The sequence below is a fragment of the Protobothrops mucrosquamatus genome, unplaced genomic scaffold (genome assembly GCF_001527695.2).
Source record: "Protobothrops mucrosquamatus isolate PMUCROS unplaced genomic scaffold, P.Mucros_1.0 scaffold4437, whole genome shotgun sequence".
Lineage (NCBI taxonomy): Eukaryota > Metazoa > Chordata > Lepidosauria > Squamata > Viperidae > Protobothrops > Protobothrops mucrosquamatus.
The window spans coordinates 4,258-18,392 of record NW_015390348.1 but is presented as its reverse complement, the minus strand read 5'-3'; the positions used below and the strand labels follow the sequence as shown (position 1 = coordinate 18,392).

At 38.6% G+C, this 14,135-nt stretch overlaps 1 protein-coding gene across 1 annotated transcript in view; it reads left to right on the top strand.

Moving 5' to 3' along the window:
• Positions 1 to 4,797, top strand: part of IGF2 (insulin like growth factor 2) — a 17,620-nt gene extending 12,823 nt beyond the window's left edge. The window contains exons 3-4 of the mRNA XM_015828379.2: positions 2,371 to 2,534; positions 4,518 to 4,797. Of these exons, the coding sequence (XP_015683865.1) occupies positions 2,371 to 2,534; positions 4,518 to 4,757 (404 nt within the window). The 3' untranslated portion in view covers positions 4,758 to 4,797. The remainder of the gene's footprint in view (positions 1 to 2,370; positions 2,535 to 4,517) is intronic.
• The last annotated feature ends 9,338 nt before the right edge of the window (positions 4,798 to 14,135 follow it).

The window sequence follows — 14,135 nt, the reverse complement described above, 5'->3', positions numbered from 1 at the left end:
GGGAGCCGGCAACCACAGCCACTCAGTCTTGGAAGGGTTGAGCCTGAGTCTGTTTCTCCCCATCCAGACCCGTACGGCCTCCAGGCACCGGGCCATCACGTCAAGGGCATCATTGGGGTGGCCTGGGGTGGAGATGTACAGCTGAGTATCATCAGCGTACTGATGGAAATCCACCCCAAAGCCACGGATGATCTCCCCCCAGCGGCTTCACATAAATATTGAACAATAAGGGGGAGAGGACCGACCCTTGTGGCACCCCACAAGTTAGGGGCCTTGGGGTCGACCTCTGTCCCCCTGCCAATACAGACTGCGTGCGGTCGGTGAGGAAGGAGGAGAACCAACGTATAACGGTGCCTCCCACTCCCAACCCCACCAGACGCCGCAGCATGATACCGTGGTCCACCGTATCAAAAGCCGCTGAGAGGTCCAAAAGAACTAGGACAGAGGAATAACCCCTGTCCCGGGCCCTCCAGAGATCATTCACCAATGTGACCAATGCCGTTTCCGCTTAGAGGATAACAGTGTTTATTAGACACTGATAAATAAACATGAGACTTATTATCAGCTCTGATTCTCGGCAGTATCTAGTTAGGGGGGCTACTTGTGAGGAGATCCATGACATCTCTTCAAAAGGAAAAAAAAGTTGTCATTGTGCAACAGGAACTAGCAAAAAACAATGTTTGTGCAAATCCCAAAGGCAGCAATATATTTAATCAATAGTATAGTGCATATCAGGAGAGAACCAGAAGATTCTGGTTAAGGTGTTATGATGATCACTCTCTTCTTTGTTTCAGTTACTATCTCTAATTATAAGGATGAGAAGTTGTTATACTACTACTACTACTACTACTAAAAAATATTACATAATGGTGGTCTATGTAAAATTTCCTTGTCAGTTTACCTTTTGTTAGCAACAACATCTCACAGTTTGCCTATGAAGGCATTTATCAGCATTCTGGAAAAAACACAGCTCTCAGCTGAGCATTTGTTCCTGTTTTTAAATAGAATTGTATTTTCTTTCAGGAGAGTAGCATATAATTTAGAACATAGGTTTTGTTTGTTTGTTTCTTTTTAGAAGAAGATCACACATCAAATTGCCAGCTGTTTTGAAGTGGATAGTGAAAGCTGTCCAGTTGCTAACAAATAGCGTATACTTGGGGAATAACTTAGCAAGAAAAAAAAAATCACAGATGAGTAAAGGAGTTTGTTTTCATCATAAAAAGATAGAGCTGTGACTAACAGAAAGCAGATTGGCATTTCATACATTTTTCTCCTGGATTATGTATCCCAAACCTTGTTTTGATTACTCGCATTCAAATAAACTTGCTTTTAAATTACTGAGTTCAGTAAGCTTAGCTTACCTTAAATTTATTAAAAACCCTATTTTCAAACTAGAGTTCTGAATCAAGATTTTTCTGGACTGTCTTATTTAAAGGAACTTCCATGAAACTTTCTGTTCCACCATTGCAACACATACAGTAGTGGCTTGAAAATTGACCAGACCAAAACAGTGGGGTCAGAAAAAAAAATGGGGCAATGACAGTAATTTTGCCTCTTCATAGATGGAGAGGCTGTGTTGTAGTTGTTTGAAGGAACAAACAGTTTAGAATACAATCCCTGCAGCACCTATCACCCAGATTAAAAGGAAGTAGCATCAGATAAACAACCGGGGAAGAAACAGTACCCTAACGATGGTGGTGGGGGCATTATATACACAAACAGTCAGCGATCCTACTTTGTCTTGTACTGATTATCCTAGCATGCTAACAAATGTTTGTAAGAAAACAACCAAATTGGATCTGAACTATGCATATTGTCACATATAAGTAAAATATTTAAGGTAGAGCTAAATATCTCCTTTCAAATAATTTGATGAGTGATACATTAGCATGAAACAGAAGTAGTTGCCAGTTATCTGGGTTTTTAAAAATCTAAACAAGGCTTGTACTAACAAGTGAAATAAAATTTATTCTATACCAGCTCCGAGTGAATTGTATTCTTTCCCAACCTGGCATCTTATTTATGGGTTGGAAATAATTTACATCATTAGTTGATTGGTATAGATGAAAATAATAGCGCAATGGCACCGGTTGTAATTGAAAATTGCAAATGTTCTTAAATTTAAGGACATTTGGACCATTTGGTTTGGTGAGTTGCAAATTGGGTAAACCAAGAGCAGTTTGATTCATTTCTGCACTCCTGCTACCTTACCATCAAATGTGGAATTTGCAAAGCTCTAAATGGACCATGTGGGTGCTGCTGATTTTAAAAGAAAGAGACAAAACATATTGATCTATTTATCCATTGTCTATCTTAAATACTTAAAATGCGTGGCATCACTTATTTTCAATTGAACTTCTGTGTCAACAGGTAGGCCTGTGGGTAGAAACAGAGGAAGACTCAATCGTGGCATTGTGGAGGAGTGCTGCTTCCGGAGTTGTGACCTGAATCTTTTGGAAACTTACTGCGCAAAATCTGTCAAATCAGAACGGGACCTCTCTTCATCTCTTGTGGGTTTACCAGCACTAAACAAGGTTAGTAAAGATCCTATCTGAGTAATCAGATACATTTTTGAAAGAAAAAAAAATCCCATGGGACTACAGAGCCCTTATCTTCAGTATTTGCTGCTTTTGCAGATATAGCAAAATAATATTATCCATGTACAGATAACATCTTCTCCCTAAGCAACTATTTCTTAAAAGAGAGTCCAGAGATGGGGGTGGCTAGGGAGGAATGACAATGAATGGTAAAGTACAATATGTCCACTGCTTGTCCAAAAATGGAAGTTGTAAAGTCTGTTCAAGTTACCTATTTGCTTGGCAGAACATTGCAGGATATCGAGTATCATGCTGAAAGTGAATTGGGCATGTTGATAATAGCAATCCTATTCATGCTTATTTAAAAGAGAGCATCATGCAACACAGTGTAAATACATTGCAAATAAGCACACCAGCAGAATTGCATTGCCAGGATAACATCAGACAGGTACGGGAGACTTTGTTAAGCAGTCTTGTAAATGGGACCTACAACAAAGTACCAGGTAATCAGGCATACTGTCTTCCACGTTGCCTGTTTCCATCTCTCCTCTGTACAGGTTGACTTCATTTACCACTCACGATAGTCTTCCATGGGTACTGAGCATGCTCAGTTCTCAGTAGGCTGTTTTGGTGAAGCTCTTACCTTTCAGGGATGTCCACTGAGGAGAATCAGAAAAGTCAAGTTGGAGACTGTGACGAAAACCTTCCCTCTTTTTGTTGACATGCGTTGCACATCTGGTGAATATATGCAGGCTTTGATAACACAGTCACAGCTACCATCTTGACCTTTTGACCTCCTCCTGGAGATGCTCCTTTTACTTTTAGCTTTTTCCTTGCTACTTCTGTCTTTATGACAAAATGTTGGGTTCTTCCTGTTTTGCCAAGATAGCTCCTATTTCCAATCTCCATTCTGCTTTTGCTGAACTAAACCCCTTACATGGAGAATGAGGTCACTGTTATATATATACCAGCCTGCCTCAAGCTGGTGCTCTTCAGATAGTCTGATTGTATAAGGAGACCTTAAATCCAATACACACATGAGGAAAACGGATGAGTAAGATTTTCAGTATAGCTGAAATCCTCACTTACTTAATGTCCCATTTAGCAACTGTTCAAAGGTACGACAGTCTAAAAAAAAAAGCTTTGCGATCAATCTTTATATTTATGACCATTGCAGAGTCCTATAGTCACATGATCACTATTCAGGTGCTTTACAGCCAGTACACCTTATGTACAACTGCCGTAATATCCTGCAGTCACACAAATCACCATTTGTGTGCTTTGCAACTGATCTGTGACAAGCAGAAGTAATAGAGAAGGCGGAAGTAAAACCACAAGTCACAACTGACGGGGAAATAAGCCCGTTGCAGTCACACGATTTTCCATTTAGCAACTGCATCACTTAGCAACAGAGTTGCCAGTTCCAATTGTGGTCACTAAGCAAGAGCTATAAATCTTGTATGATGCCCGACTTTCAACAGCTATAGTGCACGCAATTAATTTGACTCAAAAATGCAATACAATGAAATGTGGATAAACTATCCAATTTTATTAGATGCCCTTGGATACCCGTGGTATAAAAACTTTTCCCAGTTTTTTCAGGAGACAAAGGCATAAAGAAAGGGAGATCTGAAGGAAAGTCATTACAGGGGTGAAATAAGCAGGGGTAGGCAACCTTGGCTCTTTTTATGACTCGTGGACTTCAACTCCCAGAATTCCTGAGCCAGCATGGCTCAGCTTGGAAACCTCTCCCTTTCTCCTCAGCATGGCTGGCTCAGGAATTCTGGGAGTTGAAGTCCACGAGTCATAAAAGAGCCAAGGTTACCTACCTCTGCCCCAGAGGAATGCATTCTCTGCTGTTTCAGTTCTGTCTGCTTAGCCATGTGACATCACAGCCCAGTGACAGTCCGTATCCTTTCGGTTTGTCATGGCAAGCAATAAACTGATCCTCCTTTGCTCTTCTCTCCTCGTTTCTTTCAGGATATCTTCCAAAAGCCTTCCCATCCCAAGTACTCAAAATACGACATTTGGCAGAAGAAGAGCTCACAGCGCCTTCAGCGAGGGGTTCCCAATGTCCTCCGGGCCCGCAGGTATCGATGGCAAACTGAAGGACTGCAGGAATCTGAAGAGTCCAAGAACCATCGCCCATTGGTTGTCCTGCCGACACAGACACCTCTGCCTGTGCACACCACCTCAGAAACGTCAGGCAGCCAGAAGTGAACTGTGCTGAACTATTTGCAAAAATGACTATTATTATTTTTCCCAGTCTCGTGGGAGGTGTTTTCAAGGTCCGGCCCCAGCCTTTTCTCTCTTGCAGACCAAGGCGGAGAGGGGAGAGCAAATGTCCTTTCCCACCAAGGAACAACAGAAAAAGGGGCACGGGAACACCAAATGAGTGGGATTATGACATCAGTGGTGGCAGCAACATTTTTGTGGCATTGTCTTTATAATTATTTTTTTTTAATCTATTGGTTGGCTTTGTACTTTCCTACCCAGTATTTTCAGCTTGAACTTAACAGGGACAGCTAAGGCACTTGAACTATATAATAACAGACTTGCCTTTCAGTCCATATACTAACCAATGAAGACAGAGCGAGAGAAGATCATGGTATTAAAAGAAGGCCAAATTCCTTATTTCAACTGACAGTAAAAAAAAAAAAGGGGGAAACAAAATCTGAAGTTTTAAAGGTTGGCCTAACCTTTACCCCATTTTATTTGTTTTATAAGTCACGATTGATATATTTGAGGGGGGGGCTGCACATTTTAAAAGCTAGAAATGAAACGATGAGGCCCACGACCTTTTTTTTTTTTAAATTACACCGTTCAAAATGTACTTGCACCTTTTAGAAAAATCACCGATGAAGTGAAAGAGTTTGGGTGAACGTAAGTTCACTTTAATGGCGGAGGCGTCAGCATTGCACATTTGCCACAGATTTAGTTGAATTATATGAAATATATATTATATATATAACTTTTTTTTTTTTTTGGCAGAAAAGCACTATTTTTAACGGGACCATTTTGTGTGTGTCTAGTAACTGAAGAGGGATTGTAATGTTTAAATGTTGTTAATGGTGCTATTGTAAGTTGGAAGGGGAAAAACAAACCCAGAAATTACAAGAGGGCAGGGTGGGAAGGACAAGATCTCGAAATATACTGAACTTGAAAATTTTTTAGCTTTTCGTTTTAGGAAAGTGTGATAAGTGTGTTCTTTTTTTTTTTCTCTTCTGAACTATAGCTTGGTCATGACCATAAGAGCTAATTGCCACTCACATGTATACATACAATAGCACACACAGGCAGAATCACAGATACATCTATATTCATTTTTTTAGGTGAAAATATATATTTTTAAAAATACTTTATTCAGTCTCTGTTATCCAAATCCTCTTACAACATGCCTTCTGCAAAGGCCTTTGCATGTATTGGAGAAGTAATCCATCATGGACCTACTCACTCTATTAAGTGTTTACCTTAGCTTCTGCAGAACAAGAGCTACTTTCCTCTTGGGCAGTTTGGTCATTTTCTGTTCTGTCTCCCTCAGCCACCATTGCATCTGGTCAACGCGTAACTATTCATACCTTTCAGGGCTTCCGAGAAGATAAACATCATGCCTAGATTTGCCTTCTTAGGATAGGTCGTTGAGTTAACAAACCTTCCTACTTGGTTGCTTTTTCTCCTTTTCCAAAGAGTAAGTTCTTGGAGAGACCTCTTGTGCATTAAACAGAACCACTTAGAAACCACACTATGTACTTCCAGTCATGGGGACGGAAAGGGGAAACACAAAGATCTTGCAAGAAAGGAGAAAGAGGAGGTATGTAGTTGCATTTGTAGAAACAGTAGCCTTTTTGGCTCTTAAGGGAGGCATAGCCATTCTGCCTCCTCATTCTTGAGGTGTAAAAGAAGAACCTCAAGCTGAATGCATTATAGAAAACTAGCAGTGCAGTTGGTTAAAGCTCATTCCTTGATTTGAGCAATGTGCAAACTGGTGGTTTTATAAAAATATCAGAACTGTTTTAATCTTAGATTCATGAAGGGAGAGCCCAGTAATCCTATTTTGTATACCCAGTTGCTTAGAAAAAAAGGGACATCTAACTCATTCTGTACTGGCTTTGCTTTATATATATTTATATATATATATATATGCGCATTTAAAGAACCTAAAGATTATACTTGAATTGTATTCTTTTCCTTTTTAAACGTAGGGTTTGGGGGCTTTTTTACACACGTTATCGATTTTTGAATTTTTTTCTATCTTGCAATCTTGAGCCACGAGGCCTTGGCACGGCCCTGTAAAAAATCAACAGTAGTTCCCTTAAGTATGAAACAGAAAATAATTACTTTAATTCAAAAGTAAGTGGAAGGAGGGAGCAAAAGAATTTAAATTCTTAAAAAGTTTTGTTCGCAAATGAGGGTTGTTTTTTTTAACAAAACGAGCCCACTTTTATGCGTAAAATGTTCACACAGGTGTATAAATGTTTTTTCATTGTATTCTCCCACCCCACCCCTATATTTAATATATCAGAAGAATGGAACAGGGAGAACTGCTTTTGTTTCAAGGGATAATAGCGATGAAAGAGAAAAGGGAATTTCTGTATAATCTGGGCTCTGTTTTTTTTGGGTTTTTTTTGGATAATTCTTAAGAGAGTTATCCTTATATAGCAAAGCAATGGCATGCTGGCTTTGGGTTTATAGGGTGTTAGTGAATAGGGTGCTCTTAAAACTTACCACTGAGAGCTTGTCAATTGGGGAATATCTTCACAGTTAGCAGGAAGACTCTGTATGCATACAGTTTTGGCACTTCCACATCTTGGAAGCTAGTTCTAGAAGACTGTACTTCAAGATAGCTTCTTTCCATCACTTTGTGTACTTAGGTACCTTAGTGTCAGATGCCTAGCTTTTAAGGATGCTTTGATAATATCTTCTCCCCAAAGGCATGTCAGATTTATTCCTAGTGACTAAATCTGAGCAAGGAGGCTTGAACAGAAGAAAAAGCTGCATGTTGGACAGCATCTTGCTTGCTTGCTGAACTTCCAGCTACAGGCACTCTTGTAAGGCTTTGGTCCTATGCTTTTGCATTGGAACAAGCCCTGTTAAACAGACTAACTGTTCAAACAAGTTGGACTGCCTATTATTTAAGCAAAAATAATAATAACAATATTGCTATCAGAGAAAGATGTGTTCTCCTTCACAAGATATGCAACTACACCAAAGGGAACATTCAAATCACCTATGTGCCTTGGAAATACTGAGTTGAAAGTTGTTCAAGCTGGCTGAAGAGATTGTAAAATCTGTACTAAGGAATGCAATGTTTGAGTGGTAGGACAGGTGAGGATGTCTTCTAGCTTTCTGTTGGAGGAATCAAAATATGACGAGGCTGGGGTTGTAATTGAGATACTTAACATGGACATCCTAGAGAAAAGGAACCCAGCTCAGTCTGTTAGGAGTTACCTGTAAGAACATCTTTATCATAACAACATAACTGATTCTAGGGGCAATTATAGTTTACATAAAAATGTTGTTGGTTATTTTCTTCTTGCATGATGGGGAAAATCCACTTAAAAATGAAACATTACTGGAACACATAACTGGCCTGTTTTCTTCAACCCCCTGGTGCAAAGCCAGCACACTTGAGGGAAAGAACACAGTTCCCCTAACTGGTCCCACTGTTTTACTTCATCCATTTCATTTGCAAAGGCTCAGTCTTTTTGGTGATGGACCTTGCTGCCTCTGCACTAAATGAAGGGAAGAATTATACTTGTTTTGTTTTTTTAGGTTTTTTTTGTGTCTCATTGTATGTATTATTGTCTGCTTAAGTTTTATATTGTGGGGAGGGTGTGGGGAAGGGGGGGGAGATGGGAATTGATGTATCTTGAAATACTTCACTTGTGTGCACTCAATTTGCCCGGATTCTGCACCTATTGTACTTTTCATTCATACAGTATCAATAAAGCAATCAGTTATAATATCTTTGTGAATGACTTTCTCTAAATATTGAACTACTGTATGTTTAATCTGCAGTTAATCATTATCTAAAGTATCTTTGAAGAAACCTATGATTGATTTAACTCTCCTGTGACTTTTCCACAGATTTTGATCTGCATATTTCAGTTGGTTAAACTTGCTTTGTGTGGTAAACTAACTGGGACCCTATTGACCTGCTAAGGCATAATACAGTTTGTTTCCCTTTGACATTTTGTGTCCTGTGATTCCAAACATTACCATTGGAATAACTTTAGGTGCTTTAGAACAATGAGTAAACTTTAGAACAATGTATGAAACTGGCCACTTTGATTAGCTTTGTACAGCAAACCGTGGTTAGGCAAACTGGGCTGTCCACCCAGTTGGTTTATTCATAGTTTTTTATTCCACAAACCATGATTAGCCAAATTATTATTTAGCATAATGTGAGCAAATTTAAATTTAAATGTTTCAAATTTTTCATGGCATCAGATGTTTTTGCCATCAACTCCCAATAATAGATACCAATTTTAAAAACCCTTCAATGCATGAAAGTCCAGCTCAATTGTCTCCATTGACTCTATTCCTCACTCCATTGCCTGGAGAGCAATTGTGAGGCTTCATGAGAGATGACAAGCAGGCCTGAATAAAATCTATTCCCACAGTGAAGTGAGTTCAGTTCCGGCAAAATAGCATGACTGGTTGCCATAAAGGTATAAACACAGACACATGAATATAGTAGCAAGGAAAAACCAAAATATATTTTTAAAGTCCACTTATTGTTATAAAGTCCTCTGAGATTGAGCATGGGGGTCAAGTTGGTTTGTTTGATCCCACAAAACTAAGCAGGATTGGAGGTCATTTAGTATTTGGATTGGACCCACTGAAGCCCCTGATTAGGCTAGGCTGGGTAGTGAAAGAAGCCACCCCGAAAATAAGAAAATAGCAAACCACTTCCATATTGTGGCTAGGAAATTCCATGGATGTCCAGATAATCACCAAGAATACGGAGCACCTCAATGGTATTTGTGCTCTTCTTTATTTAAATCCCTCTGAGGTGAATGCAGACAATGCATTCTTTTATTTCAGAATGATATTCAAATGATACACCTGCATTGAAAATGTGGAATATTTGAAGAGTATATAATCAGGATTAAAATGAAAACATCTATGATACAGAAGAGATGGCATCCAGACAACAGCACAAGCTTGCCCACGGATTCCTGCAGAAGTAACCAACTATGCCCAAAATTTATATGCCATCCCATTAATGACCCAACTCAGTCCTCTTAAGATCAGTAACAAAGAAGGCCAGCTGCAGCATTTAAAGAGGTCAGAAGGCTAGGTTCCAGCCAATTTCAATGACTTGTTCAATATTTTAAGGAGTATAAGCCTCTACATATTTGAAAGAGTGTTTACAGATTTTAATTCCTATTAATTCATTTAATATATTTGCTATTATCATAGGGGGTTATGAATAAAAAATTTGAATTAGAAAAATAATACTTAAAACTGCTAATTTGTCAAAATTAATCATTTGTTCTAAAAAGGTTTCTTAACCTCTTAAGGGATTTCAAGATAATCAGTATAATATCATTAGCAAAAAATATATATTTTATAATATGTGCCATTAATTTCTAATGTCTTTACATCCAAACTTTCTCTTATTTCTTTTAGTAAGGGTTCTAATGAGACAATAATATGTGGCAGAGCATCACACACACATTTCAAGGAGTCATGGGAAGAAAAAGCAGATACCTGAGGAATGAAGAAGCTGACTGAAAAAATAAACAGATAAGCAACACTTAATTGATTCATGTTGCACATGGTGAGATTTTGCTCAGCATCACAAACTATAAAACCTTGGAAAACAAGGGCAAACTGAATGCTTCTTATCCAGATAAAAGCTTTCCATTTTCTTTTAGCGAGACAGGCGAGTATGAATGACGAATGACGGTATATGATACTGTGTGGATGCCTATCTTGTTAAACCAAAAAACTCAAGGCCCTCATTATCATTGCAAGATCTTAGCTGTCTTTTAACTGGAATACTAGATGAAAGTCAGGGATAAATATCTCACTAAGTAGTGACGTGTGTTTTCCTTGAGTAAATTCCCTCAGCTGATGTAAGCTCTATGCCTAGCAATCTCAGCTGCTTGTGAACTATAGATTAAAGCAAGTGGGAAGCATGTGGGAAGTGCGATGAAGAATGATTGTGAGCCAGATAAAAATGCCAGCAGCACTTGGATTTTGGAAAAAGTTAAAAGTTTACAATTTATAGTACTTTAGCATTAAAAATGCCAGTTAAGTGAGCCATTATGCTATCCAATTTCTTGTCAAATGAAAGAATAGAACAGAACAGAACAGAACAGAACAGAATAGAATAGAACTGGAAGGGATCTTGGCGGTCTTCTAGTCCAGCCCCCTGCTTAAGCAGTAGAACCTATACCATCTCAGACAAATGACTGTCTAGCCTCTTCTTAAAAACCTCCAGTGATGGAGTGCTCACGATTTCTGAAGGCAAGCTGTTCCACTGGTTAATTGTCTTCATTGTTAGGAACTTTCTCTTTAATTCCAGGTTGCTTCTCTCTTTGATCAGTTTCCAACCATTGTTTCTTGTCCTGCCCTCTGGTGCTTTGGAGAATAATTTGACCCCTTCTTCTTCGTGGCAGCCCCTCAAATACTGGAATACTGCTATCATGTCATATCATTTATTCTAGGGCTTTCCCTAGTTTTATCTTCTCAATAACATTTTAACTTTATCTTCTATTATTGATTTATTAATAGATGTTTATGTACTTATGGGAGCTTTGTTGCATTATTTTAACAGTTATTAATTCTAAAGAGCCACATCCTTCTATTTATAAAGGCATTCATAATATCCTTTAAAATCCCCCCCCTTTTTTTTGCAATTTGTAGTATAAAACTTACCCCATATATGCCAACCATAGGTAAGGAACTAAGCATTTTGTTTTCCAAAACTAGCACTTTATAGAGTCCCTAGTCTCTTACATCCAAACTATCCAACAGCAAGAGTTACAAGGTTGCCCTAGATCTTATATCAAATGTTTGATCCAAGGCAGTTTGAGTATGCATATGTATTAATAGGAAAGTCCAATAGGGAAAGAACAATTTTACAGCCTTATAAATGATAAGGTAACCACAAAAGAGAGACATGAGCATTCTTCATAGTGTGAAAACAGGTGCACATTCTTTAGAGTGCAATCTACAGCTTTGATGTTTGAGAGGTGTCAACCCTCAAATTGTTATTCTAACAAGCAGATCTTGTACTTAACTCTAGAAGGGAGAAAGTTAAAGAAGCAGGGCACGTCCTTCTTGCAAGGCATAAATTCTATATTCAGTTACTGACCAACAGGCTCATACTGACTCTAAAATAAAGCATTCTGTTCGCAGGAATACAGTTAGAAATATTCTCAGATAGTCCTCTAATGCAGGGGTCCCCAACCTTGGCCACTTTAAGACCTGTGGACTTCAATTCCCAGAATTCCCCAGCCAGCATGGCTGGCTGGGGGATTCTGGGAGTTGAAGTCCACAGGTCTTAAAGTGGCCAAGGTTGGGGACCCCTGCTCTAATATAAGAACATTTCCAGATCTTTATAAATTTAAGCTTTGCAATAGGAATTGCATACAGTTAGTGCTTGACTTATGAACACAACTGGGAACAGAATTTATGTTGGAAGTCACTCCTGATTTCATGACCTTTTCTGCCACGGTTGTTAAGCAAATCACCGCAGTTTTTAAAGGAATCACACAACTGTTAAGTGGTTCAAGATTCCCCCGTGGCTTTGGATGGTCAGAAGCCAGCTGGGAAAGTCACAAATGGTCATTACATGACTATGGGGATGTTGTGACTATTGTAAGTGCAAGGACCAGTCGTAAGTCACTTTTTTCAGTGTCGTAAATTTGAATGGTCACTAAATGAATGTTGTAGGTCAAGGACTATCCATATACAGGTAGTCCTCGATTTATAAAACAGTTCATTTCAAAGTTACAATGGCACTGAAAAAAGCGACTTAAGACCATTTTTCACACTTATGACCGTTGCAGCATCACGTGATTGAAATTCAGACGCTTGGCAACTGACTCATACTTATGACCGTTGCTGTGTCCCAAGGTCACATGATCATCTTTTGCAGCCTTTTGACAAGCAAAGTCAATGGGGAAGCCAGATTCACTAAACAACCGTGTTACTAACTTATCAACTGCAGTGATTCACTTAACAATTGTGGCAAGAAAGGTCATAAAATGAGGCAAAACCCGCTGAACAAATGTCTCACTGAAGAACAGAAATTTTGGGCTCAATTGTGGTCATAAGTTGAGGACTACCAGTATTATATTGTGATTGTGATTGGGGCAATATAACGATCCTATGATTAAATCCTCATCTTTTATTCCTCTTTTATAATTTCGCCTAATTGAATTAGTAGCCCTAATATTCTTGGAATTTGCAATCCTAACTGCTATTCTTTTGGTCTTAGAAGTGTCACCTCTTATAACTCATTCTCCTGGGCAAAGGATATGGATTTTTAACACTACTTCCATGAGGCAATATTCCAATTAATCATATTTCAAATATTGACATGTATTTGGATATAAATAATAACAATAACAACAACAATAATAATCTATATAAATAAAAATGTAAATGTTCGTTTGTTCAAAATCTTAAATCTCTGAAAGTTCTTCACTTGCTTTGAAATTTTGACACAACATTGCATTCGAATACGTGCGTGTTTTTATATACCTACTATTATATAGATGTCACACCTGTGACAGGTAAAAACATTTAACCTGTCTGAGCCACAGCAACGCATGGCCGGGTACAGCTAGTAATAATAATAATAATAAAAGTTGGAAGGGACCTTGGAGGTCATCTAGTCGAAATCCCTGCTCAGGTAGGAAACCCTATACCATTTCAGACTTGAGACAATGTAGTAATTTGTGTAATGTAAATGTTACTCTTTACAGTATTTCTCCATTCAATGCAACCCTTCCCCCCTCCCCCTTCTTTTCCCACCAAGGCCTTCAGAAATGCCAATAGGATTGTTCTACAGATAAACCTGTCCTGGAATTGGATAGCGGTGAATACAGGTGGTCTTTGACTTACGACCACAATTGAGCCCAAAATTTATGTTGCTAAGTGAGAAATTTGTTAAGTGAGTTTTGCCCCATTTTCTGACCTGACACTAATTTAACAACCAATTGAGTAAATTAGTTGTTAAGTAAATCTGGCTTCCCCGTTGACTTTGCTTGTCAGAAGGTTGCAAAAGGGGATCACATGACCCCAGGACACTGCAACTGTCATAAATATGAACCAGTTGTCAATAATCCAAATGTAAATCATGTGACCGTGGGGATGGCACAACGATTGTAAGTGTGAAAAATGGTCATAAGTCACTTTTTTCAGTGCTGTTGTAACTTTGAACGGTTACTAAACAAACTGTTCTAAGTCGAGGACTACCTGTATAGACTTCTGCTGCTCCCTCTGATTTTTTGCATAGTTATTAATATATACTATCCCTTCTCAACGTTCTTGCCTCCTAAGTTCTTATACCTCTGATTTGAATTTATTTTCAATTACCACTAGTTCTGAGAAACAGTTCTTTTTTTTTTTTTTTTT